At 47.9% G+C, this 25,443-nt stretch overlaps 1 protein-coding gene across 1 annotated transcript in view; it reads left to right on the forward strand.

The window, feature by feature from the left end:
- lars2 (leucyl-tRNA synthetase 2, mitochondrial) overlaps positions 1 to 24,472 on the forward strand; it is a 42,867-nt gene extending 18,395 nt beyond the window's left edge. Inside the window, exons 8-16 of the mRNA XM_062466141.1 lie at positions 4,465 to 4,563; positions 7,940 to 8,077; positions 9,166 to 9,269; positions 17,038 to 17,223; positions 17,825 to 17,994; positions 20,143 to 20,220; positions 20,342 to 20,453; positions 22,228 to 22,355; positions 24,139 to 24,472. Of these exons, the coding sequence (XP_062322125.1) occupies positions 4,465 to 4,563; positions 7,940 to 8,077; positions 9,166 to 9,269; positions 17,038 to 17,223; positions 17,825 to 17,994; positions 20,143 to 20,220; positions 20,342 to 20,453; positions 22,228 to 22,355; positions 24,139 to 24,318 (1,195 nt within the window). The 3' untranslated portion in view covers positions 24,319 to 24,472. The remainder of the gene's footprint in view (positions 1 to 4,464; positions 4,564 to 7,939; positions 8,078 to 9,165; positions 9,270 to 17,037; positions 17,224 to 17,824; positions 17,995 to 20,142; positions 20,221 to 20,341; positions 20,454 to 22,227; positions 22,356 to 24,138) is intronic.
- Positions 24,473 to 25,443: the final 971 nt, after the last annotated feature.

The raw sequence follows: 25,443 nt of genomic DNA on the forward strand, positions 1-25,443 counted from the left end.
AGCCTCTCATCCATGTGGGGATTCCTCCTGGAATAAAGACCATGCTGCTGTCATGGTGTCCTGGTCCCCGGTCACCACCTGGTCCCCGGTCACCACCTGGTCCCTGGTCACCACCTGGTCCCTGGTCACCACCTGGTCCCCGGTCACCACCTGGTCCCCGGTCACCACCTGGTCCCTGGTCACCACCTGGTCCCTGGTCACCACCTGGTCCCTGGTCACCACCTGGTCCCTGGTCACCACCTGGTCCCTGGTCACCACCTGGTCCCTGGTCATCAACTAGACAATACCTGGTCCCTAGTATAGATCTAATTACTTAGTCCTCATCTCTCCTCACCTCTCCTCACCTCTCCTATCCTCATCTCTCCTTATCTCTCCTCTCCTCACTTCTTACCTCTCCTCATCTCTTCTCACCTCTCCTCTCTCCTCACCTCTCCTCTTTCCTCATCTCTCCTCCCCTCTCTTCACCTCAACTCTGCTCTCTCCTCCCCTCTCTTCACCTCTCCTTACCTTTGGTGGTGAGAGGCTGAGGACACCAGCAGGGGAGGTTGATGAGAGGCTGAGGACACAGCAGGTTGATGAGAGGCTGAGGACACCAGCAGGTTAATGAGAGGCTGAGGACACCAGCAGGTTAATGAGAGGCTGAGGACACAGCAGGTTGATGAGAGGCTGAGGACACTAGCAGGTTAATGAGAGGCTGAGGACACCAGCAGGTTGATGAGAGGCTGAGGACACCAGCAGGTTAATGAGAGGCTGAGGACACCAGCAGGTTGATGAGAGGCTGAGGACACCAGCAGGTTGATGAGAGGCTGAGGACACCAGCAGGTTGATGAGAGGCTGAGGACACCAGCAGGTTAATGAGAGGCTGAGGACACCAGCAGGTTAATGAGAGGCTGAGGACACCAGCAGGTTGATGAGAGGCTGAGGACACCAGCAGGGGAGGTTGATGAGAGGCTGAGGACACCAGCAGGTTGATGAGAGGCTGAGGACACTAGCAGGTTAATGAGAGGCTGAGGACACCAGCAGGTTGATGAGAGGCTGAGGACACCAGCAGGTTGATGAGAGGCTGAGGACACCAGCACGGGAGGTTGATGAGAGGCTGAGGACACCAGCAGGTTAATGAGAGGCTGAGGACACCAGCAGGTTAATGAGAGGCTGAGGACACCAGCAGGTTAATGAGAGGCTGAGGACACCAGCAGGTTGATGAGAGGCTGAGGACACCAGCAGGGGAGGTTGATGAGAGGCTGAGGACACCAGCAGGTTGATGAGAGGCTGAGGACACCAGCAGGTTGATGAGAGGCTGAGGACACCAGCAGGTTGATGAGAGGCTGAGGACACCAGCAGGTTGATGAGAGGCTGAGGACACAAGCAGGGAAGGTTGATGAGAGGCTGAGGACACCAGCAGGTTGATGAGAGGCTGAGGACACCAGCAGGTTGATGAGAGGCTGAGGACACCAGCAGGTTGATGAGAGGCTGAGGACACCAGCAGGTTGATGAGAGGCTGAGGACACCAGCAGGTTAATAAGAGGCTGAGGACACCAGCAGGTTGATGAGAGGCTGAGGACACCAGCAGGTTAATGAGAGGCTGAGGACACCAGCAGGTTGATGAGAGGCTGAGGACACCAGCAGGTTGATGAGAGGCTGAGGACACCAGCAGGTTGATGAGAGGCTGAGGACACCAGCAGGTTGATGAGAGCTGAGGACACCAGCAGGGGAGGTTGATGAGAGGCTGAGGACACCAGCAGGTTGATGAGAGGGCTGAGGACACCAGCAGGTTGATGGAGGCTGAGGACACCAGCAGGGGAGGTTGATGAGAGGCTGAGGACACCAGCAGGTTGATGAGAGGCTGAGGACACCAGCAGGTTAATGAGAGGCTGAGGACACCAGCAGGTTAATGAGAGGCTGAGGACACCAGCAGGTTAATGAGAGGCTGAGGACACCAGCAGGTTGATGAGAGGCTGAGGACACCAGCAGGTTAATGAGAGGCTGAGGACACCAGCAGGTTGATGAGAGGCTGAGGACACCAGCAGGTTGATGAGAGGCTGAGGACACCAGCAGGTTGATGAGAGGCTGAGGACACCAGCAGGTTGATGAGAGGCTGAGGACACCAGCAGGTTGATGAGAGGCTGAGGACACCAGCAGGTTGATGAGAGGCTGAGGACACCAGCAGGTTGATGAGAGGCTGAGGACACCAGCAGGTTGATGAGAGGCGGTTTTATCTGTCTTGTCCTTGAAAAAGTAATTTCCTGTCTACTGTACTGTACACACACACACACACATAGGGACACACTCACTTACAGACATGTACACACACACACACACACATACACGCATATACACATACATATACACACACAGTCATACAGACACACACACGTACGCACAAACACACACAGACACACACACACAGACACAGTGTTATAGCTGCTTGTGTTTCTCATCTTATCAAATGGCACCTGGCTTTCAAAATATTAACCCACAAATACACCTTTGCCTTGTTGCTAGGCAACCTCCAAGCGCTTACCTCATCCCGTTGGCATCAGCCTTATTATAGTCTGGCATGGTGGGAGGACTTCGTGTGTGTGTTTGTGTGTGTGTGGCTTATCTTCTCTACTTTTATAACTATCACCCAGAAGCCCCTCACCCATTGTTCTGTTAAGTTCTCAGAGATCTTGTTGTGTTGGTGTGTGGAGCTGATGTGTGGGGCTGGTGTGTGGAGCTGGTCTGTGGGGCTGGTGTGTGGAGCTGGTGTGTGGGGCTGGAGTGTGGAGTTGGTCTGTGGGGCTGGTGTGTGGGGCTGCTGTGTGGGGCTGGTGTGTGGGGCTGGTCTGTGGGGCTGGTGTGTGGGGCTGCTGTGTGGGGCTGGTGTGTGGGGCTGTTGTGTGGGGCTGCTGTGTGGGGCTGGTCTGTGGGGCTGGTGTGTGGGGCTGCTGTGTGGGGCTGGTGTGTGGGGCTGGTCTGTGGAGCTGATGTGTGGGGCTGGTGTGTGGAGCTGGTGTGTGGGGCTGGTGTGTGGGGCTGGTCTGTGGGGCTGGTGTGTGGGGCTGGTCTGTGGGGCTGGTGTGTGGGGCTGGTCTGTGGGGCTGGTGTGTGGGGCTGGTCTGTGGGGCTGGTCTCTGGGGCTGGTGTGTGGAGCTGATGTGTGGGGCTGCTGTGTGGGGCTGGTGTTTGGGGCTGGTGTGTGGGGCTGGTGTTTGGGGCTGGTGTGTGGGGCTGGTGTTTGGGGCTGCTGTGTGGGTCTGGTGTTTTGGGCTGGTGTGTGGGGCTGGTGTGTGGGGCTGGTGTGTGGAGCTGGTGTGTGGGTCTGGTGTTTGGGGCTGCTGTGTGGGGCTGGTGTGTGGAGCTGGTGTGTGGGGCTGGTGTTTGGGGCTGGTGTGTGGGTCTGGTGTTTGGGGCTGGTGTGTGGGTCTGGTGTTTGGGGCTGCTGTGTGGGGCTGGTGTGTGGGGCTGGTGTTTGGGGCTGGTGTGTGGGTCTGGTGTTTGGGGCTGGTGTGTGGGTCTGGTGTTTTGGGCTGGTGTGTGGGGCTGGTGTGTGGGTCTGGTGTGTGGGGCTGGTGTGTGGGTCTGGTGTTTTGGGCTGGTGTGTGGGTCTGGTGTTTTGGGCTGGTGTGTGGGTCTGGTGTTTTGGGCTGGTGTGTGGGGCTGGTGTGTGGGGCTGGTGTGTGGGTCTGGTGTGTGGGGCTGGTGTTTTGGGCTGGTGTGTGAGTCTGGTGTGTGGAGATGGTGTGTGGGTCTGGTGTTTGGGGCTGCTGTGTGGGTCTGGTGTTTGGGGCTGGTGGCCATAGAGACCAAACACAACAGTTAGCTGGCACAGCACTGGGCACACACCCCAGCCAGCCTGGACACTGCTGCACACACACACACACACACACACACACACACACACACACACACACCCTCAGGGACATGACCTCCCCAGCCAGATGGAGGCAGCCCATCACACACACACGTATACACATGGGCACACACATGAACACACACTGAGACACTATTATAAACCAGCTCTCCAGAGGTCCATAAACTGGAATCATTACATTCTCAATCTTCTCAATTATGTACTGATATTGATTTTGCACGGTATGTTTCTTCTCCCCTCTCCTCCTCCCTCTCCTCCTCTCTCCTCCTCCCTCTCCTCCTCTCTCCTCCCTCCCCTCTCCTCCTCCCTCCCCTCCTCTCTCCTCCCTCCCTTCTTCTCCTCCTCCTCCCTCCCCTCCCCTCTCCTCCTCCCTCCCCTCCCCTCTACTCCTCTCTCATCTTCCTCCCCCTCCTCCCCTCCCCTCTCCTCCTCTCTCCTCCCCTCCTCTCCCCTCTTCTGTCATCTCCTCTCTCCTCCCCCTCCTCCCTCCCCTCCCCTCTCCTCCTCTCTCCTCCCCCTCCCCTCCCCCTATCCTCCCCCCCCTCCTGTCCTCTCCCCCCCTCTCCTCCCCCTCCTCTCCTCCCCCCCCCCCCCTCCTCTCTCGTCTCCAGGTGTAAGGGTCCAGCTCGTAGAGAGACAGACACCATGGACACATTTGTGGACTCAGCCTGGTACTACTTCAGATACACGGACCCACTGAACCAAGACAGGTGTGTGTGTGTGTGTGTGTGTGTGTGTGTGTGTGTGTGTGTGTGTGTGTGTGTGTGTGGGGGGGGCTCTCCAGGGGTTCACTTCAGCTCCTCTCTGACTAAAATACTCTTCCTCAAGTCCATTTATCAACTGATGGGAAAGTGCCAAAAAGAACCGAGTCTCTCTCTCTCTCTCTCTCTCTCTCTCTCTCTCTCTCTCTCTCTCTCTCTCTCTCTCTCCCTCTGTCTCTCTCTCACTCCCCCTCTCTCTCACTCTTTCTCCCCCTCTCTTTCTCTCCCCCTCTCTCTCTCTCTCCCTCTCCCTCTCCCCCTCTCTCACTCCCCCTCTCCCCTTCACTCTCCCCCTCTCTCACTGCCCCTCTTTCTCCCCCTCTCTCTCTCCCTCTCTCTCCCCCTCTCTTTCTCTCCCCCTCTCTCTCTCTCTCTGTCTCCCTCTCCCCCTCTCTCACTCCCCCTCTCCCCTTCACTCTCCCCCTCTCTCACTCCCCCTCTTTCTCCCCCTCTCTCTCTCCCTCTCTCTCCCCCTCTCTTTCTCTCCCCCTCTCTCTCTCTCTCTGTCTCCCTCTCCCCCTCTCACTCCCCCTCTCCCCTTCACTCTCCCCCTCTCTCACTCCCCCTCTTTCTCCCCCTCTCTCTCTCCCTCTCTCTCCCCCTCTCTCTCTCTCTCTCCCCTTCTCTCTCCCACTCTCTCTCTCTCTCTCTCCCTTTCCTCACCTTCTTTCTCTATCTCTCTCTACAGCTCTTTCTTCTCTCATCTCTCTCTATCTACCTCTGTCTCTCTCGTCCTTGTCTCTCTCTCTCTATTCTCCACCTCCCTCTCTTGTGTTCTGGACAGTGATCAGTGTGAGAGGGGGAGGGAGGGAGTGGGAGGTAGGGGGATGTGAAGGCTGTGTGTGCAGCCTGGTAGAGTGGATGAGGAGAGGCCAGAGTCATCCTAGGTTATCATCCCAGATGGTGTGCTGTAGACTAAGGCCAGATATTAAAAAGAGGTTGTTCTGGAACATTTAATCTGTTACGCAGTCGCTCAGCCTAACACCACCTGTCTCCACAACACACACACACATACATACAACACACACACAACACACAAAACACACACACACCTAGAACACACATACACTTAGAACACACGCACAGTAGAAAAAGAATGACTATAAGTGCATTGGGTGTGTATGTGCGTGTGCGTGGGGGAGTGTGTGGGGAGGTGAGGGAGTGTGTGTGGCTGGGTTTCATAAAATCAGGGCCAAATGTTTTGTTAATTCGGAAAAAAAATCTTTAGTCGAAAAACTAAAGCTTGACATTGAAAATGTAAGTTTTGGTCGAAAACTTGAAAAATAAAACCATGTATTCAAAGAAAAAATAAGTGTACCAATTTTTTTTTCAGGTTGAATAATATTTCGATGACATTTTTGAATAATTTTGAATAAGTTATTAATTTTCAATTTTCACTTTCACTTTATTTTAACATAGTTTCACAGTTTTCAGATTCAAAACTTTTTTTTTACGGCTTAATTATTATTTTTTTTGTTTCATTTTTTTTAAATTTAGTTGTTTTTTTTTTTTTTTTTTTTTTTTTTTATTTAGTTTCAGACTTTTGCCCCCGATTTTGCGTAGGGGGCGTGGCTTCAACTCAGAGGCGGTAATTATGAGTGACAGCCTAACAAAGAGGCAGAAGACTCGGCTGTTGGCATGGCGTCCGCTCCGCCAAGGCAACAGGCTGGCGCCAGCGCACAGTTAAGACATGTGAAAGATATTAGCCTTTTTGAATAGATACTTTGGGACATTATCCCCGCAGTGGCATTTTTTTGTCATTAACACATAAAGGGGAAAATAGGTGGACAGCTGGACAAAGCTGGAAATTAAGCATCGCTAGCACTAAAGTTAGCATTAACTAACGTTAGCTTCGCACTTCAGTATAGTACTGTACGTAGTTGGTGTTTTTACAGTCAGTCAAGCTCAGTTCTTTTTTTTTTACTTTAACGTGTAGTGTAACCTAGTGTCTTTGTTAACCTCTGTTTAGTGTGTAAAACATAAATTATCAGGCCAGAGCATTAATGTAAAGTTGTATTTGTCTATTCTATTCTAGGAACAAATGAAAAGAGACCTTCTTCAGACACTTTTAACAAAACTGTCCCGGGCCACACAGAGACTCCCGCTGGATGTGAACTATTTACAGTTTGTAGTCAACCAGGAGATGGTCCTTTTTAGGGCATTGTCAGGCCAGGTTGAGATGCCACAAGATGTTATGAATGCATTGACAGAGTTGTCAATACTTGTCAATGCAGATGACAGCTCTAATATGAGCCGGTGTCAGGTGCCAGTGATGCAAGCAGAAATGGGACGGCCAAAGTATGTTGTGTCTCCTCAGCAACTACAAAGCCTTGTAGAAATAAAGCCCCTTTATGTGTTAATGACAAAAAAATGCCACTGCGGGGATAATGTCCCAAAGTATCTATTCAAAAAGGCTAATATCTTTCACATGTCTTAACTGTGCGCTGGCACCAGCCTGTTGCCTTGGCGGAGCGGACGCCATGCCAACAGCCGAGTCAAAAATTGAAGCCGTAAAAAAAAAGTTTTGAATCTGAAAACATGAAATGTGAAAATATGAAAGTGAAAATTAAAAATTAATAACTTATTCAAAATTATTCCAAAATGTCATCGAAATATTATTCAACCTGAAAAAAAAATTGGTACACTTATTTTTTCTTTGAATACATGGTTTTATTTTTCAAGTTTTCGACCAAAACGTACATTTTCAATGTCAAGCTTTAGTTTTTCGACTAAAGATTTTTTTTTCGAATTAACAAAACATTTGGCCCTGATTTAGCTCCATACTCCAGGAGACATAATGTGTGTGTGTATTACAGATGATGAGAGAGAGTTTCATGCACAGTCTGCCCCCTAGAGGAGAGCTGTTCTCATAACGGCTGGAAGACAGCTCTTGAACTCATCCCAGTCTAGTATTACTGATGATTCATCTAAAACTGGTTATACTGTCCCTCCTCCCCTCCCTCTCCTCTTCCCCCTTCCTCACCCCCCCTTCTCCTCTCCTTTCCCCCTCTCCTCCTCCTCCCCCTCCTCCCTTCTACTCCTGTCCTCTCCCCCCTCCTCTTCCACTCCTCTCTCCCTCCTCTCCCCACTCCTCTCCCCCTCCTCTCCCCACTCCTCTCCCCCTCCTCTCCCCCCTCCTCTTCCACTCCTCTCCCACCTCCTCTCCCCCCTCCTCTTCCACTCCTCTCTCCCTCCTCTCCCCACTCCTCTCCCCCTCCTCTCCCCACTCCTCTCCCCCCTCTCCCCACTCCTCTCCCCCTCCGCTCTCCCCCTCCTCTCCCCCCTCCTCTCCTCTCTCCCTCCTCTCTCCCTCCTCTCCCCCCAGTCCGTTCTCTCGTACCCAGGCAGACCGCTGGCTCCCGGTAGACGTGTATGTGGGGGGGAAGGAGCACGCGGTCATGCACCTCTACTACGCCCGCTTCCTCAGTCACTTCCTCCAAGACCAGGGCCTGGTGGCACACAGGTACAGTCTGTGTGGGGGTGTTGATGTGGTGTGTGTGTTGATGTGGTGTGTGTGTGTGTGTGTTGATGTGGTGTGTGTGTGTGTGTGTTGATGTGGTGTGTGTGTGTTGATGTGGTGTGTGTGTTGATGTGGTGTATGTGTGTGTTGATGTGGTGTGTGTGTTAATGTGGTGTGTGTGTGTGTGTTGATGTGGTGTGTGTGTGTGTGTTGATGTGGAGTGTGTGTGTGTGTGTGTGTTGATGTGGTGTGTGTGTTGATGTGGTGCGTGTGTTGATGTGGTGTGTGTGTGTGTGTTGATGTGGTGTGTGTGTTGATGTGGTGTGTGTGTGTGTGTTGATGTGGTGTGTGTGTGTGTTGATGTGGTGTGTGTGTGTTGATGTGGTGTGTGTGTTGATGTGGTGTATATGTGTATTGATGTGGTGTTTGTGTTGATGTGGAGTGTGTGTGTGTGTTGATGTGGTGTGTGTGTTGATGTGGTGTGTGTGTTGATGTGGAGTGTGTGTTGATGTGGTGTGTGTGTGTTGATGTGGTGTGTGTGTTGATGTGGTGTGTGTGTGTTGATGTGGTGTGTGTGTTGATGTGGTGTGTGTGTGTGTGTATTGATGTGGTGTGTGTGTTGATGTGGTGTGTGTGTGTGTGTTGATGTGGTGTGTGTGTGTTGATGTGGTGTGTGTGTTGATGTGGTGTGTGTGTGTGTGTTGATGTGGTGTGTGTGTTGATGTGGTGTGTGTGTTGATGTGGTGTGTGTGTTGATGTGGTGTGTCTGTTGATGTTGTGTGTGTGTTGATGTGGTGTGTGTGTGTGTTGATGTGGTGTGTGTGTTGATGTGGTGTGTGTGTGTGTTGATGTGGAGTGTGTGTTGATGTTGTGTGTGTGTGTTGATGTGGTGTGTGTGTTGATGTGGTGCGTGTGTGTGTTGATGTGGCGTGTGTGTGTGTTGATGTGGTGTGTGTGGGTTGTTGTGGTGTGTTTGTGTTGATGTGGTGTGTGTGTGTGTGTGTGTGTGTTGATGTGGTGTGTCTGGGTTGATGTGGTGTGTGTGTGTTGATGTGGTGTGTGTGTGTTGATGTGGTGTGTGTGTGTTGCAGGGAGCCGTTCAGGAAGCTGTTGGTGCAGGGTCTGATTAAGGGTCAGACTTTCAGACTGGCAGAGACAGGACGCTACCTGAGGAGGGAGGAGCTGGACCTCACAGGTACACACGGGTACACACAGGGGTACACACAGGGGTACACACAGGTACACACAGGGGTACACACGGGGGTACACACTGGGGGTACACACAGGGGTACACACAGGTACACACAGGGGTACACACAGGGGTACACACAGGTACACACAGGTACACACAGGGGTACACACAGGGGTACACACAGGTACACACAGGTACACACAGGGGTACACACAGGTACACACGGGGGTACACAGGGGTACACACGGGGGTACACACAGGGGTACACACAGGTACACACAGGGGTACACACATGTATACAGGGGTACACACAGGGGTACACACAGGTACACACAGGGGGTACACACAGGGGGTACACACAGGTACACAGAGGTACACACGGGTACATACAGGGGTACACACAGGTACACAGAGGTACACACGGGTACACACAGGGGTAAACACAGGTACACACAGGGGGTGCACACACAGCTACACACAGGGAGTACACACAGGGGTTACACACAGGGGTACACAGAGGTACACACAGGGGGTACACACACAGGTACACACAGGGGGTACACACACAGGGGGTACACACAGGGGTACACACACAGGGGGTACACACAGGTACACACAGTGGGTGCACACAGTGGGTACACACAGGGGTACACACAGGGGGTACACACAGGGGGTACACACAGGGGGTACACACACAGGGGGTACACACAGGGGTACACACAGGTACACACAGTGGGTACACACAGGTACACACAGGGGGTACACACAGGGGGTACACACAGGGGGTACACACAGGGGTACACACAGGTACACACAGGGGGTACACACAGGGGGTACACACAGGTACACACAGGGGGTACACACAAGGGGGTACAGCTCAAGCCTAGTCATTCACCTAACACCTGTCCAATTATAAATGTATAATTAAATATATTAAATATAAACCAACACCTGTCGAATTATAGAAATATAATTATATTAAAGATGCGCCAATCAGGTTTTTTGGTGCCGATCACTGAAATCAGTATCTGCCGATCCGATAATACCGATCACCGATCACAGTGTCGATTGAAGCATTCTATTTATTGTGTAGCATTATTTATGAAATTAATTATTCTTAACAACATTGGTATTGTATTTTAAATATTTAAATTACGAGACGAGAGAGTATCATGAATTGACAACCATCCGTTCTATTGCAGGGAACGTGCAACATTCCAGTGTAAAAGCTCTCTCGCTTACTATAAAATGTTTAAATAATAATAAATATTAAAATAATAATAAAAATATAAATCTTTAAATAAAAATCACAACAATAGAATCACATGTGCAACATTCCACTCTCTAGAGGCTCTCAAGAGAACTTGGAGCTTATACAGTAGCTTTCCTGTGGAAAAATAATACAAACTTAACTGCAACATAAACAGGCTATAGCCAAATATCTAATATGTTTCAAGTCAATTTGTCTGCATTTAGGAGGAGATAACAGACAGAACTAGAGAGGGTACAATTTCTGGGGAAATTGTAGGGTGTGCTTGCTTGCGTCAGTTGCACAGGGGTCCGTTTTTAATGACATTTTTACAACTGATATTTCTGTATATTTTATATAAAAATGCATAGGGCCTACTTATTATTTATAAAGATTACATAGATTTAAAAGCAGATTTTTTTTGCTGCTCATTTACAACTCAAAATACGAGTGAAGTGTAGAATGAAATATTATGTCTTCTCATTTCCCCTGCAAGAGGCAGCCTCGTAGCTGAATCAAAACAAATAAATTTGGCAGACCGGTGTAAAAATTGACCTAATCTCTATGATTTAAGCGTCCTTTTAAGTTTTCCCTTCTCGTGATATTTTCAGGCATTTAGCCTACTCATATTGCATTCATTCATTAATAAAGAACCCCCTTTAAAGATTATTCTACGACGTTACCGGCAGTAGAAGATGGAATCGCGATTCAAACAGTACCATCTGCTAACTGAAAATATGCCCCCAAAAACGTAAATAAGCTTGACATTTATTTAGTGGAAAATCGCTCATTCATAAAAAGCTCACTGGTAGCGATCATTGTCAGTAACAACGCAAAATGCGATATAGCCCTGTGTGGAGAAGCTGCCCCGGTAAATTGTACTACTACGGTACAGTACTAGACTACTGCTGTGTTCGTCTTGGTAGCGATTGCGTTGGTTGAATTCGATTAAACGTTCCGTTGTACGGTTTAGGCTGAAATTAATTATTTTCATGAACAGATTGACAAAGTTTAGGCTGTGACAATGAAGTTCAGGTTAGTAGTCAGATAGTTTCACCTATTGAAAGACTTTTGATTTAAGTAAGGGGAGTGCCGAACATGTTCTGTCGCCGTTTGACTTCCTAAACAGCTGTGTACTGTAGATGTTTTTGTAGTGTGTCTCGCGTAGGCTACAGCGTTGCAATGAGCAACACTGGTTTGAAACCACAGGTAATGATAATTTCACCAACAAATCGTTTACTTGTAATGTCATAATAAATCCTACAACGAAAATGTATTTGTGAGGAATGTTTATTTTAACGATTGAAAACAGATGCATCATAGACCACTGTAGTATGTGTTGCCCGGGCAACAGAGGCTAATTTCATGCTAATGCTTCAGTGAAATAGTAGACTACCGTCTACCTCTCTCCGAAAGTAGATGTGGGCCTACTTCCTTAATAATATCAGCTAATAATGTACATTACATTTCACAATTGTGTTTCACATCACAAAGTAAAATGAGTAAATAGTTATCACCCTGGCCTCTTTGCTTGTGGCGTTTCCGCAGCTGCCTTGCAGTAAAGCTATAGTTAGCCTAGCTATCCCCCAAGTTAACAGATGCGAAACGAATGTTCTGCTACAGGTCGTCACGCGTGTTTTTGTGACGTTAGTGACGTAAGTAACGTCAGTGACTGTGGCTAGCAAATTAGCCACCGTTAGCTTCACTTTTCGCCACAAAAACTTAACTTGAGCCTAAACCATGCAACGGAACGTAAATAAAAATACAAGCAACTCAATCGCTACCAAGACGAAACTTTTGACACCTAGGTTGTCTATTTAGTCCAAATATTGACTGATCCTTAGGGGGGCGAAAATAAATAATAACTAGAGAGGGTACAATTTCTGGGGAAATTGTAGGGTGTGCTTGCTTGCGTCCATTGCACAGGGGTCCGTTTTTGAATGACATTTTTAAAACTGATATTTCTGTAGGCTATATTTTATATAAAAATGCATACTTATTATTTATAAAGATTACATAGATTTACAAGCATTTTTTTTTGCTGCTCATTTACAACTGAAAATATGAGTGAAGTGTAGAATGAAATAGATCTTCTCATTTCCCCTGCAAAAGGCATCCTCATCGTTGAATCAAAACGAATAAATTTGGCAGACCGGTGTAAAAATTGACCTAATCTCTATGATGTAAACGTCCTTTTAAGTTTTTCCCTTCTCGTGATATTTTAAGGCATTTAGCCTACTCATATTGCATTCATTCATGAATAAAGAACCCCCTTTGAAGATTATTCTACGTTGTTACCGGCAGTAGAAGATGGAATCGCGATTCAAACAGTACCATCTGCTAACTGAAAATATGCCCCCCAAAACGTAAATAAGCTTGACATTTATTTAGTGGAAAATCGCTCATTCATAAAAAGCTCACTGGTAGCGATCATTGTCAGTAACAACGCAAAATGCGATATAGCCCTGTGTGGAGAAGCTGCCCCGGTAAATTGTACTACTACGGCACAGTACTAGACTACTGCTGTGTTCGTCTTGGTAGCGATTGCGTTGGTTGAATTGGATTTAACGTTCCGTTGTACGGTTTAAGCTGAAATTAATTATTTTCATGAACAGATTGACAACGTTTAGGCTGTGGCAATGAAGTTCAGGTTAGTAGTTATATAGACTTTTGATTTAAGTAAGGGGAGTGCCGAACATGTTCTGTCGCCATTTGACTTCCTAAACAGCTGTGTAGTGTAGATGTTTTTGTAGTGTGTCTCACGTAAGCTACAGCGTTGCAGTGAGCTACACTGGTTTGAAACCACAGGTAATGGTAATTTCACCAACAAATCGTTTACTAATGTCAGAATAAATCTTACAACGAAAATGTATATGTGAGGAATGTTTATTTTAACGATTGAAAACAGATAACGCTACATCATAGACCACTGTAGTATGTGTTGCCCGGGCAACACAGGCTAATGTCATGATGCTAATACTTCAGTGAAATAGTAGACTACTGTTTCCGAAAGTAGATGTACTTCCTTAATAATATCAGCTTATACTGTACATTACACATGACAATTGTGTGTCATATCACAAAGTAAAATGAGTAAATAGTTATCACCCTGGCCTCTTTGCTTGTGGCGTTTCTGCAGCTGCCTTGCAGTAAAGCTATAGTTAGCCTAGCTATCCCCCAAGTTAACAGATGCAAAACGAATGTTCTGCTACAGGTAGTCACGCGTGTTTTCGTGACGTTAGTGACGTAGTGACGTTAGTAACGTCAGTGACTGTGGCTAGCAAATTAGCCACCGTTAGCTTCACTTTTCACCACAAAAACGCAATTTCTACTTAAACCATGCAACGGAACGTAAATAAAAATACAACCAACGCAATCGCTAACAAGACGAACCTTTTGACACCGCCGTTGTGTATGTAGTCCAAATATTGACTGATCCTTAGGGGGGCGAAAATAAACAATAATAAATAATAATAAATATATATGTGAGATAACAAAGGTTGTGCCCTTGCCGAAGGCAAAGCACACCCAACTAGAGAGGGTACAATTTCTGGGGAAATTGTAGGGTGTGCTTGCTTGCGTCGGTTGCACAGGGGTCCGTTTTTGAATGACATTTTTACAACTGATATTTCTGTATATTTTATATAAAAATGCATACTTATTATTTATAAAGATGACATAGATTTAAAAGCATTTTTTTTTGCTGCTCATTTACAAGTGAAAATACGAGTGAAGTGTAGAATTTAATAGATGTCTTCTCATTTCCCCTGCAAGAGGCAGCCTCATTGTTGAAACAAAACGAATAAATTGGGCAGACCGGTGTAAAAATTGACCTAATCTCTATGACTTAAACGTCATTTTAAGTTTTTCCCTTCTCATGATATTTTCAGGCATTTAGCCTACTCATTGCATTCATTCATTAATAAAGAACCCCCTTTGAAGATTATTCTACGACGTTGCCCGGCAGTAGAAGATGGAATCGCAATTCAAACAGTACCATCTGCTAACGGAAAATATGCCCCCCAAAACGTAAATAAGCTTGACATTTATTTAGTGGAAAATCGCTCATTCATAAAAAGCTCACTGGTAGCGATCATTGTCAGTAACAACGCAAAATGCGATATAGCCCTGTGTGGAGAAGCTGCCCCGGTAAATTGTACTACTACGGTACAGTACTAGTACAGTAGACTGCTGCTGTGTTCGTCTTGGTAGCGATTGCGTTGGTTGAATTGGATTTACTGGTTTGAAACCACAGGTAATGATCATTTCACCCACAAATCGTTTACTTGTAATGTAATGTCATAATAAATCCTACAACGAAAATGTATTTGTGAGGAATGTTTATTTTAAAGATTGAAAACAGATGCATCATAGACCACTGTAGTATGTGTTGCCCGGGCAACAGAGGCTAATGTCATGATGCTAATGCTTCAGTGAAATAGTAGACTACCGTTTCCAAAAGTAGATGTGGGCCTACTTCCTTAATAATATCAGCTAATATTGTACATTACATTTCATAATTGTGTTTCACATCACAAAGTAAAATGAGTAAATAGTTATCACCCTGGCCTCTTTGCTTGTGGCGTTCCTGCAGCTGCCTTGCAGTAAAGCTATAGTTAGCCTAGCTATCCCCCAAGTTAACAGATGTGAAACGAATGTTCTGCTACAGGTAGTCACGCGTGTTTTCGTGACGTTAGTGACGTAGTGACGTTAGTAACGTCAGTGACTGTGGCTAGCAAATTAGACACCGTTAGCTTCACTTTTCACCACAAAAACGCAATTTCTACTTAAACCATGCAACGGAACGTAAATAAAAATACAACCAACGCAATCGCTACCAAGACGAACCTTTTGACACCGCCGTTGTGTATGTAGTCCAAATATTGACTGATCCTTAGGGGGGCGAAAATAAACAATAATAAATAAATAAATATATATGTGAGAGAACAAAGGTTGTGCTCTCGCCGAAGGCTTGAGCACACCCAATAAATAAATATACATGTGAGAGAACAAAGGTTCGCCGAAGGCTTGAGCACACCCAATAATATATATGTGAGAGAACAAAGGTTGTGCCCTTGCCGAAGGCAAAGCACACCCAATAATATATATGTGAGAACAAAGGTTGTGCCCTTGCCGAAGGCAAAGCACACCCAATAAAGATAAAAGGTGCACAGGAAGTCAGCAATTAAACAAAAAAACAACATGTATATCTATCTGTATAGTGTCTCACTCACTCTCACATCCTTTACTCACTCTCTCACTTCACTCACTTCACGCACGCACGCACGCACTCACTCGGAGAGGGGGCATACTAGAGTATTAAAACCTTACTTCTGATTAAGCAGCATCACTGGAAGATTTGCCTTGATAAATATAAGCATATCAGCATTTTTAGGAGTCAACCTGTTCCTCTTCTCATCTAAAATATGTCCTGCTGTGCTGAAAAGTCACTCGCTATCTACACTTGTACAAGGTGCGGAGAGGAAGACTCGTGCTGCTTGTGCGAGAGCAGGAAAGAGGTCTTTATTGGCCTTCCAAAAAGCAGTGGCTGTCCGTGACTGTTTTCGTTCGAATGCGGGTCTCACACAGTAACGTCGCACATGTGCGTTTCTGAAAATTCCAACCGACTATTTTCCGATAGGCAAAAATTATGACAAACGCTATAGTATGGCTTCAAAATGTACAATTAGAGGCTAACAAGTAACACTAGCAGGTAGTAGCATTGCTACGAGTATTATGCTAGGTTGCTAGGTAACGGAAGCTAACTAAAGCTAGCTAGCTTCCGTTTTGGAAAACAAACTCTGGTGGAAGCGTCGGAAATATTTAGAACTCACGCATCTAAAGGTTAAATAATCATTTCTTACCATTGGCGGCCTGAAATGCCTATCTAACGTTTTATTGAAACGTCTCTGATAGTAGTTCTCGCAGATTTTATGTCATCTGATCGGCCATGTTTGATTGGCCGTTTTGAGAACGCAGATTAAAACCGATAATGGGAATATCGGCCGATATGGATCGGCACCGATCAGATCGGAGCATCCCTAAATTATATATATCAAATATAACCAGAGCAGACCATACAAGACCAGAACAAACGAGACTTGACCAGAGCAGAGAACACACACACACACACACTTTCTCTCACACACACACACAAACACACACCCTCAGCCTTGTACAAAGCAGAGTTTCTCTAAATGTACTTTCTACTCTGGGTTTTCCCTCGGATTTCTGTTACCAGGCAACAGGGTAAACATTGCTAGGACCAGAGTGTAGGGAACAGCCTCTTTACACCATGTCTGAGTGTGTGTGTGTGAGTGTGAGTGTGTGTGTGTGTCTAAAATTATGTTTGTGTCTAAGTGTGTGTGTCTAAAGTTGAGTGTGTGAATGAGGTTAGGTGTGTGTGTGTGTCGACACGTGTGTATGTATGAGAGACTAACTAACTAGTCTTTCTCATCTTCACCCCCCTGATTCTCATCCCCCCTCACCCCATTCACCCCCCCCCCCCCCCTCCTGACCCAGGGGAGGAGCCGGGGCTGCAGGGTGGGGCTGCTGGCCAGGTGCAGGTGAGCTGGGAGAAGATGAGTAAGTCGAAGCACAACGGCCTGGACCCTCAGCAGCTGGTGCAGCAGTACGGCATCGACACGCTTCGCCTCTACATCCTGTACGCTGCCCCGCCCGAGAACGACATCCTCTGGGACGTCAAGAGTGAGTCTCACACACACACACACACAGACCGTCCTACACACACACACTCAATGGTGAGGACATACACACACACAATACACACACAGAGCCTCACACACACTTTATGTACCAAAAGAAACCTGCATACCTGTGCGCTGATGTGCGTGTGTGTTGGTGTGTGTACTGGTGTTTGTGTGATGCGTGTGTGTGTGTGCTGGTGTGTGTGTGATGTGTGTGTGCTGGTGCGTGTGTGTGCTGGTGTGTGTGATGCCTGTATGTGTGTGTGCTGGTGTGTTTGTGATGCCTGTGTGTGCTGGTGTGTGTGTGATGCGTGTGTTGGTGTGTGTGCTGGTGTGTGATTGATGCCTGTGTGTGTGTGTGCTGGTGTGTGTGTGATGCGTGTGTTGGTGTGTGTGTGCTGGTGTGTGTGTGATGCCTGTGTGTGTGTGTGCTGGTGTGTGTGTGATGCCTGTGTGTGTGTGTGTGCTGGTGTGTGTGTGATGCCTGTGTGTGTGTGTGCTGGTGTGTGTGTGATGCCTGTGTGTGTGTGTGCTGGTGTGTGTGTGATGCCTGTGTGTGTGTGTGCTGGTGTGTGTGTGATGCCTGTGTGTGTGTCCTTCAGATGACGCCCTCCCTGGAGTTCTGCGCTGGCAGGCTCGTCTGTGGGGGCTGGTGTCCAAGCTTAGGACAGCTCGTCTGCACGGGCCCCACCCTGACCCCTCCCTGCTGGGGCCCAAGGAGCAGCAGGCAGCCAGGAACATCTGGGAGAACACCAACTACACTGTTCAGCAGGTAACACAACACCAACTACACTGTTCAGCAGGTAGCTGCACAACACAACAACAACATAACAACATCACTAACTACACTGTGGAGCAGGTAGCTGCACAACACAACAACAACATAACAACATCACTAACTACACTGTGGAGCAGGTAGCTGCACAACAACATAACAACATCACTAACTACACTGTGGAGCAGGTAGCTACACAACACAACAACAACATAACAACATCACTAACTACACTGTGGAGCAGGTAGCTACACAACAGCAACCTTCTTACCTTCTAACATAACTACATACCCTTCTTACAAACTTCTAGAACACAGCTCTCTGTGAAGCTAGATGTATATAACCTTCTAGAACACAGCTCTCTGTGAAGCTAGATGTATATAACCTTCTAGAACACAGCTCTCTGTGAAGCTAGATGTATATAACCTTCTAGAACACAGCTCCCTGTCTAGCTAAATGTATGACAGTGACATGACAAACCAAGAAAATGAAAGGCAAGTTCTTTCTTTGGTCTACTACTGATGTTGACCAGTAGAGGTCACTGATGGGATCAATATTCAATATATTAAAATTGTAAATTAAAAAATACCTTGTTAATGTAATATTAGACAGATGGATGGGTGGGTGGGCATATCTGTAGTTCGGTTAGTCTGCCATTGTCTTGTTAATCCACAATGAGTACTTTGATGTTCACACACCCCCCCGCCCCCCCACTCCCTCGTGATCTACGGCTACAGAGGAAGCCCTCCCGCTCCCTCCCGCTCTCGCTCCCGCTCCCTCCCGCTCTCGCTCCCGCTCTCTCCCCCGGCCAGCTTCCCTCTCACCAGACACGCTGCAAGGAGCGGAGGAGGGAAATTGATTTTAGGTCCACTTTCAAGTCTCTCACACTTTATAAATAGCCAAGCTGGAAGCCTCCACTGTCCACTGATCTGCTCAGTGCCACCCTCCTCCAGACCCTCCTCCAGACCCTCCCCCCAGACCCTCCCCCCAGACCCTCCCCCAGACCCTCCTCCAGACCCTCCCCCCAGACCCTCCTCCCAGACCCTCCCCCCAGACCCCAGTAGCCATTCACCCTGACTAGAAGTTACCTTGGAGACAGGAACAGTATCCATTTACCCTGACTAGAGGTTACCGTGGAGACAGGAACAGTAGCCATTCACCCTGACTAGAGGTTACCGTGGAGACAGGGACAGTAGCCATTCACCCTGACTAGAGGTTACCGTGGAGACAGGAACAGTAGCCATTTACCCTGACTAGAGGTTACCGTGGAGACAGGAACAGTAGCCATTCACCCTGACCAGAAAGACACTCAGAAATAATGTCACAGGAGGATGCTAGCGTTTACTATACTGTCCTGTACATAAAGATATACACTATCCTGTATATAAGAGTAATATATACTATCCAGTAACAATTTATAATAAGTCAACACTTTTTTGGCATTTACAAAGTGTCAGCTAATAGTTAGTTCATCCTTTATAAAACATTAAAAATACATTATAAAAAATGTACAATACATTATTACATTATTACTAAGCTATTATTAAACACCATGTTAATCATTAATAAACACTGTTAAAAATTATTTATTTGATTTATGATACAATTTATAAGGTTTTTTATAACAGCATTTGCCATAATTTATAGACAGCTTGTTAACATAGTTGCAAACCAGTTGAAAAATAAACCGGTAATGGTAGAAAGCATGAGTAAATAACTAACAACATATCTACTTATGTCTTTAATTAAATTACTCCAAGTTAAATACATGATACACACTAGTACTTGGCAGATGTGATTAACTATTGTATAAACAGTAATGATGCAACTTGTGATTTAGTAATGCAAGTTATAAAGTTAAGGCTTTTGCGTGACCTAATCTAAAGTGAGAACTATCTATGCCTTTTTAAACATTTCATCAAAATGTTTATTAAGGCATAGAAAGTTTAGATTAGGTCATGCTAAAGCCTTAACTAACAGTTAGTAAATGCTTTATAACTTGCATTACTAATCACAAGTTGCATCATTAGTAAGTGTTTATAAAATAGTCGTTAGCACACCTAATAAGTATTAGTGTGTCATGTATTTAACTTGGTACATATATAATAACCTGTGTGTAAATAAGATGGTGTGTTGTGCTTCCAGGTCACAGGTCACCTTGCGGAGGACTTCCAGGTCAACACCGCCATCGCCCGGCTCATGGGGCTGTCCAACACACTGTCTGTGAGTACACGCTGCTATGGCAACCGCCCTGGCCACCTCACCTCAGGAGTGTCAATTGGACTGACCTTGTGTGTGTGTATGTGTGTGTTATGTATGTACGTGTGTGTGTGTGTGTCACCAGAGTGCGTCGGCTGCTGTGGTGCAGCACAGTGTGGAGTATGAAGAGGCTCTGGCAGCGCTGGTGGTGATGGCTGCTCCCATGGCTCCTCACCTAGCATCTGAGCTCTGGGCTGGTGGGTCCAACACACACACACACACTTATACACACACATATACATATATACTAGTGGTGGGCATAGATTAATTTTTTTAATCTAGATTAATCTCACTGTAATCTTGGCGTTAATCTAGATTAAAATGGCTCATTTGAATTCCGCCGAAGGCATTCAGAATATGTGTGCTACCCAAATAATGACTGAAAGTAAGTCTTTGAGAACGGGTTTCTCAAGCCAGGTGGTGCATTAGACCAGGAGCTCATCTCCTGTTTCCAAAATGCATCACAAACTGCTTGAGAAAGATGTTCTACTATGATAATTGGTGATGAAAATAAATTATGTTCAATAAGATGTACTTGTGTTTATTAACTGTTTATTAGATTATTTAGCTTGGCTGATAGAGCTGTGCTGACGGGCTTGCCTCGGTTGCACTCAAACGCGCTACATCAGTGCTTGGCCCGGCATCTTCCGCATTAGCTAAGGGATGCTTTGCGTTTAGGTGGTATTTGAGACTGGAAGAACTCCTACAGTAAACTAATTCCGCATAGCACAAGGTGCAAACAACCTTAGTCTTGTCGAGGTTTCCATTGGGAAGCTTCTTAAAAATACATTTTCCCTCAAGCAAACCAGGCGGCTTCATAGCTGCATCCATGTTAGCACGTCACGTTTGATGTGATAATTTCATACACAAGGCATACACACAGGTTCGAAGACTCGTCTCGCCCCCTACAGTGCAATTCGGCTAGGTATACATCCGTGCTAAAATATCAAGGTGAAAGTCATCATAGCTTGCGTAGTATAGACCCTGCTCCCAACCCAACTGTGAGAATAGATTAACGGCAATATTTTTTTTATCGCCGATAAGAGTTGCAGCGCGTTAACGCCGATAACGGACCACCACTAATATATACGCACACCCAAACACACACATGTATATACACTTGTGTGGGTTATGGGGAGTTCTTTGGAAAAGCATATCCTCCTTCTGATAGCTTCAGTAAGGGAATCTTACAGGAAGTGTGTGTGCGTACGTGTGTGTGTGTGTGTGTGTGTGTGTGTGTGTAGGGTGGAGTAAATGATTGTGGGGTATGTACTGGACAGGATGTGTTGTCTGTAAGGCTGACAGGGGATTGGTTGCTGTTAGTGGATCTGATTGGACTGTGTGTGTGTGAGAGAGAGAGAGAGAGAGAGAGAGAGAGAGAGGGAGAGAGGGAGAGAGAGAGAGAGAGGGAGGGGGGAGGAGGAAGTTGACAGATACTCTCTTATCTATTGTTAGATGGTCTCATGAGTTACTCATGTCTATATGTGGTCTGTGTGTGTGTGTCTGCATGGTGTGTGTCTCTGTATGGTGTGTGTGTCTGTATGGTGTGTGTCTCTGTATGGTGTGTGTGTCTGTATGGTGTGTGTGTCTGTATGGTGTGTGTGTCTGTATGGTGTGTGTGTCTGTATGGTGTGTGTCTCTGTATGGTGTGTGTCTCTGTATGGTGTGTGTCTGTATGGTGTGTGTGTCCGTATGGTGTGTGTGTCTGTATGGTGTGTGTGTCTGTATGGTGTGTGTGTCTGTATGGTGTGTGTGTCTGTATGGTGTGTGTGTCTGTATGGTGTGTGTCTCTGTATGGTGTGTGTGTCTGTATGGTGTGTGTGTCTGTATGGTGTGTGTCTCTGTATGGTGTGTGTCTCTGTATGGTGTGTGTCTCTGTATGGTGTGTGTGTCTGTATGGTGTGTGTCTCTGTATGGTGTGTGTGTGTGTGTCTGCATGGTGTGTGTCTCTGTATGGTGTGTGTGTCCCAGGTCTGAGCCAGGTCAGGACGCCCCCCAGCCCTGGTGTGTCCTGGGGGGAGGAGGTGCTGCAGCAGCCCTGGCCCAGCGTGGATCCCCTCTACTTGGACTCCCCCGACACCATGGAGCTGGCCGTGAGGGTGAGACACACACAGACAGACCCTGGAGGTGGCCGTGAGGGTGAGACACACACACACACCCTGGAGGTGGTCGTGAGGGTGAGACACACACACACACACCATGGAGCTGGCCGTGAGGGTGAGACACACACACACACACACACAGACAGACCCTGGAGCTGGCCGTGAGGGTGAGACACACACACACACACACACCCTGGAGGTGGTCGTGAGGGTGAGACACACACACACACACCATGGAGCTGGCCGTGAGGGTGAGACACACACACACACACAGACAGACCCTGGAGCTGGCCGTGAGGGTGAGACACACACACACACACACCCTGGAGGTGGTCGTGAGGGTGAGACACACACACACACACCATGGAGCTGGCCGTGAGGGTGAGACACACACACACACAGACAGACCCTGGAGCTGGCCGTGAGGGTGAGACACACACACACACACACCCTGGAGGTGGTCGTGAGGGTGAGACACACACACACACACCATGGAGCTGGCCGTGAGGGTGAGACACACACACACACCCTGGAGCTGGCCGTGAGGGTGAGACACACACACCATGGAGCTGGCCGTGAGGGTGAGACACACACACACACCCTGGAGCTGGCCGTGAGGGTGAGACACACACGCATCCTGGAGCTGGCCGTGAGGGTGAGACACACACACACACCATGGAGCTGGCCGTGAGGGTGAGACACACACACACTCACACCATGGAGCTGGCCGTGAGGGTGAGACACACACACCCTGGAGCTGGCCGTGAGGGTGAGACACACACACACACACCCTGGTGAGACACACACACCCTGGTGAGACACACACACACACCCTGGAGCTGGCCGTGAGGGTGAGACACACACACACCCTGGTGAGACACACACACACACACACCATGGAGCTGGCCGTGAGGGTGAGACACACACACATTTTTTTGTATATACTTTAAGTTTCACTCAGTACTCTTTAACCCAGTCACAGGTCTATGCTTGGCACACACTCTGTCATTTACAGAGCCTGGGTTTAGTTTATGTGTACGTGTGTGTGCGCGTGTGTGTGTGTTTACTATGGGTGTGTGTGTTTAGCTTCATGTCAAAAGTTCAGCTCTTACTTTAAACAGACAAGTGGGTAATGATTAAAGGCACAATACACCTTCCCTCCCACTCTCTCTCCCTCCTTCCCTCTACTTCTCTCTTCCTCCATCCCTCTCCTTCACTCTCTATCCCTCTCCTTCACTCTCTCTCTCTCTCCCTCCCTCACTCACCTTCCCTCACTCCTTCACTCTCCCTCTCCCTTGTTCATTCCCTCTCTCTCTCTCTCTCTCTCTCTCTCTCTCTCTCTCTCTCTCCCTCCCTCCCTCCCTCCCTCCCTCCCTCCCTCCCTCCCTCCCTCTCTCACTCACTCACTCACTCCCTCTCTCTATCTTGCTCTCCCTCTCTTTCTCCTTCCTTCCCTCTCTCTCCCTCTCTCACTCTGAGCCCCCCTCTCCACTTCTCTCTGCCTCTCTTTCTGTGGATGAACATTGCACACAATCAATATACATGGAGTCCTTTACAGCAGAGGGATTTACACACCTCACACACCACACATACGCACACATACACAGATGCACCACTCTCCCTCACAAACATTGACACAGTTAATAAGTACTGACCTCTCTGACCCCCTCCCCCCTCTCTCTCTTCTGCTCTCCTCCTCCCTCTCTCTCCTTCCCTCTCTTCTCCTCTCCACCTCTCTCTCCTCTTTCTTCCCCCCTCCCCTCCCCGCTCCTCCCTCCAGATCAACAACAGACTGTGTGGTACCATCACGGTGTCCCGCCTCGTATCCCAGGATGCCGAGCAGGTGCGTCGGCTGGTTCTGGAGAGCCCCCTCGGACAGCGTCTCCTTGGCAACCGGCCCATCAAGAGAGCCATCCTGTCCCCCCGGACGGCCCTCATCAACTTCCTCCTGGAGGAGTGACACTCTCCATGCCACGGATTGACTTCCTGAGACATTCTTGAGTCATGGGTTTTTATACCACAAAGCGGATAGTTGGACTAATTTAATTTTATGATGGGAGAGTGATGATAATGTCGTTATGGTGGATGTCTAGTTATATAAAATATATACTGTCTCTAAGCCTGGCTTGTCGTTAATGTGTCAACATTGAAGCAACTGGAATTCTTGACATTCTGTCAAGTCTAGCTCAATCTTGTCTCACTCTGTCTTGCTCTCTCTCTTCTTCCCTTTCCCCCCCTCCCCCCTCTTTGAGTCTTATCAGTGTCTGCTCCCTCTGTCACCATACATGACCCTCCATCCAGCCAGTCAACATTTCAGCCAGTCAGCCCTCCAGCCAGCCAGCCAGCCTGCCAGTCAGCCAGCCAGAAAGTCAGCCCTACAGCCAGCCAGCCAGTCAGCCCTCCAGCCAGCCAGTCAGCCCTCCAGCCAGCCAGCTAGTCAGCCCTCCAGCCAGCCCTCCAGCCAGCCAGCTAGTCAGCCCTCCAGCCAGTCAGCCCTCCAGCCAGCCAGTCAGCCCTCCAGCCAGTCAGCTAGTCAGCCCTCCAGCCAGCCAGCCAGTCAGCCCTCCAGCCAGTCAGCCCTCCAGCCAGCCAGCCAGTCAGCCCTCCAGCCAGCTAGTCAGCCAGCCAGTCAGCCCTCCAGCCAGCCAGCCAGTCAGCCCACCAGCCAGCCAGGCCCTGTGTGTTTACAGAGCACCACAGGGGGAGTCTGTATGAGCTGAATGGAACGTGACGCTCTGTTTGGCTTCTAGAACACCCATTGTGTTCCGCTGCCCTGCTTCCAGAACCCTCCCTTTACTGTGGTCACTGTGGATATGAGCATCTGCTTAAAGAATGTGTCACTAGTATTATTAAACGTGTGTTTATAGCTTCAAACCCTCTCTGCTCAGAGATACTGTCTCCACAGCCTAGACACCCAGGGGCAGTTCTGGTGGGAGGGAAGTGGGGGTAGAAGTGCCCCTGTGACAACAAGCTTGGACCCTTTTGTGGTAATTATAAACATGGTCTTTGGCCTGTGAATACCTGCAATGCCGTGAAGAAAACAAACAATAATATTTAGTGTAACTGGCCCCTCTGTATGTTGCTG

The sequence above is a fragment of the Osmerus eperlanus genome, chromosome 7, assembly GCF_963692335.1.
Source record: "Osmerus eperlanus chromosome 7, fOsmEpe2.1, whole genome shotgun sequence".
NCBI classification, from domain to species: Eukaryota; Metazoa; Chordata; class Actinopteri; order Osmeriformes; family Osmeridae; genus Osmerus; species Osmerus eperlanus.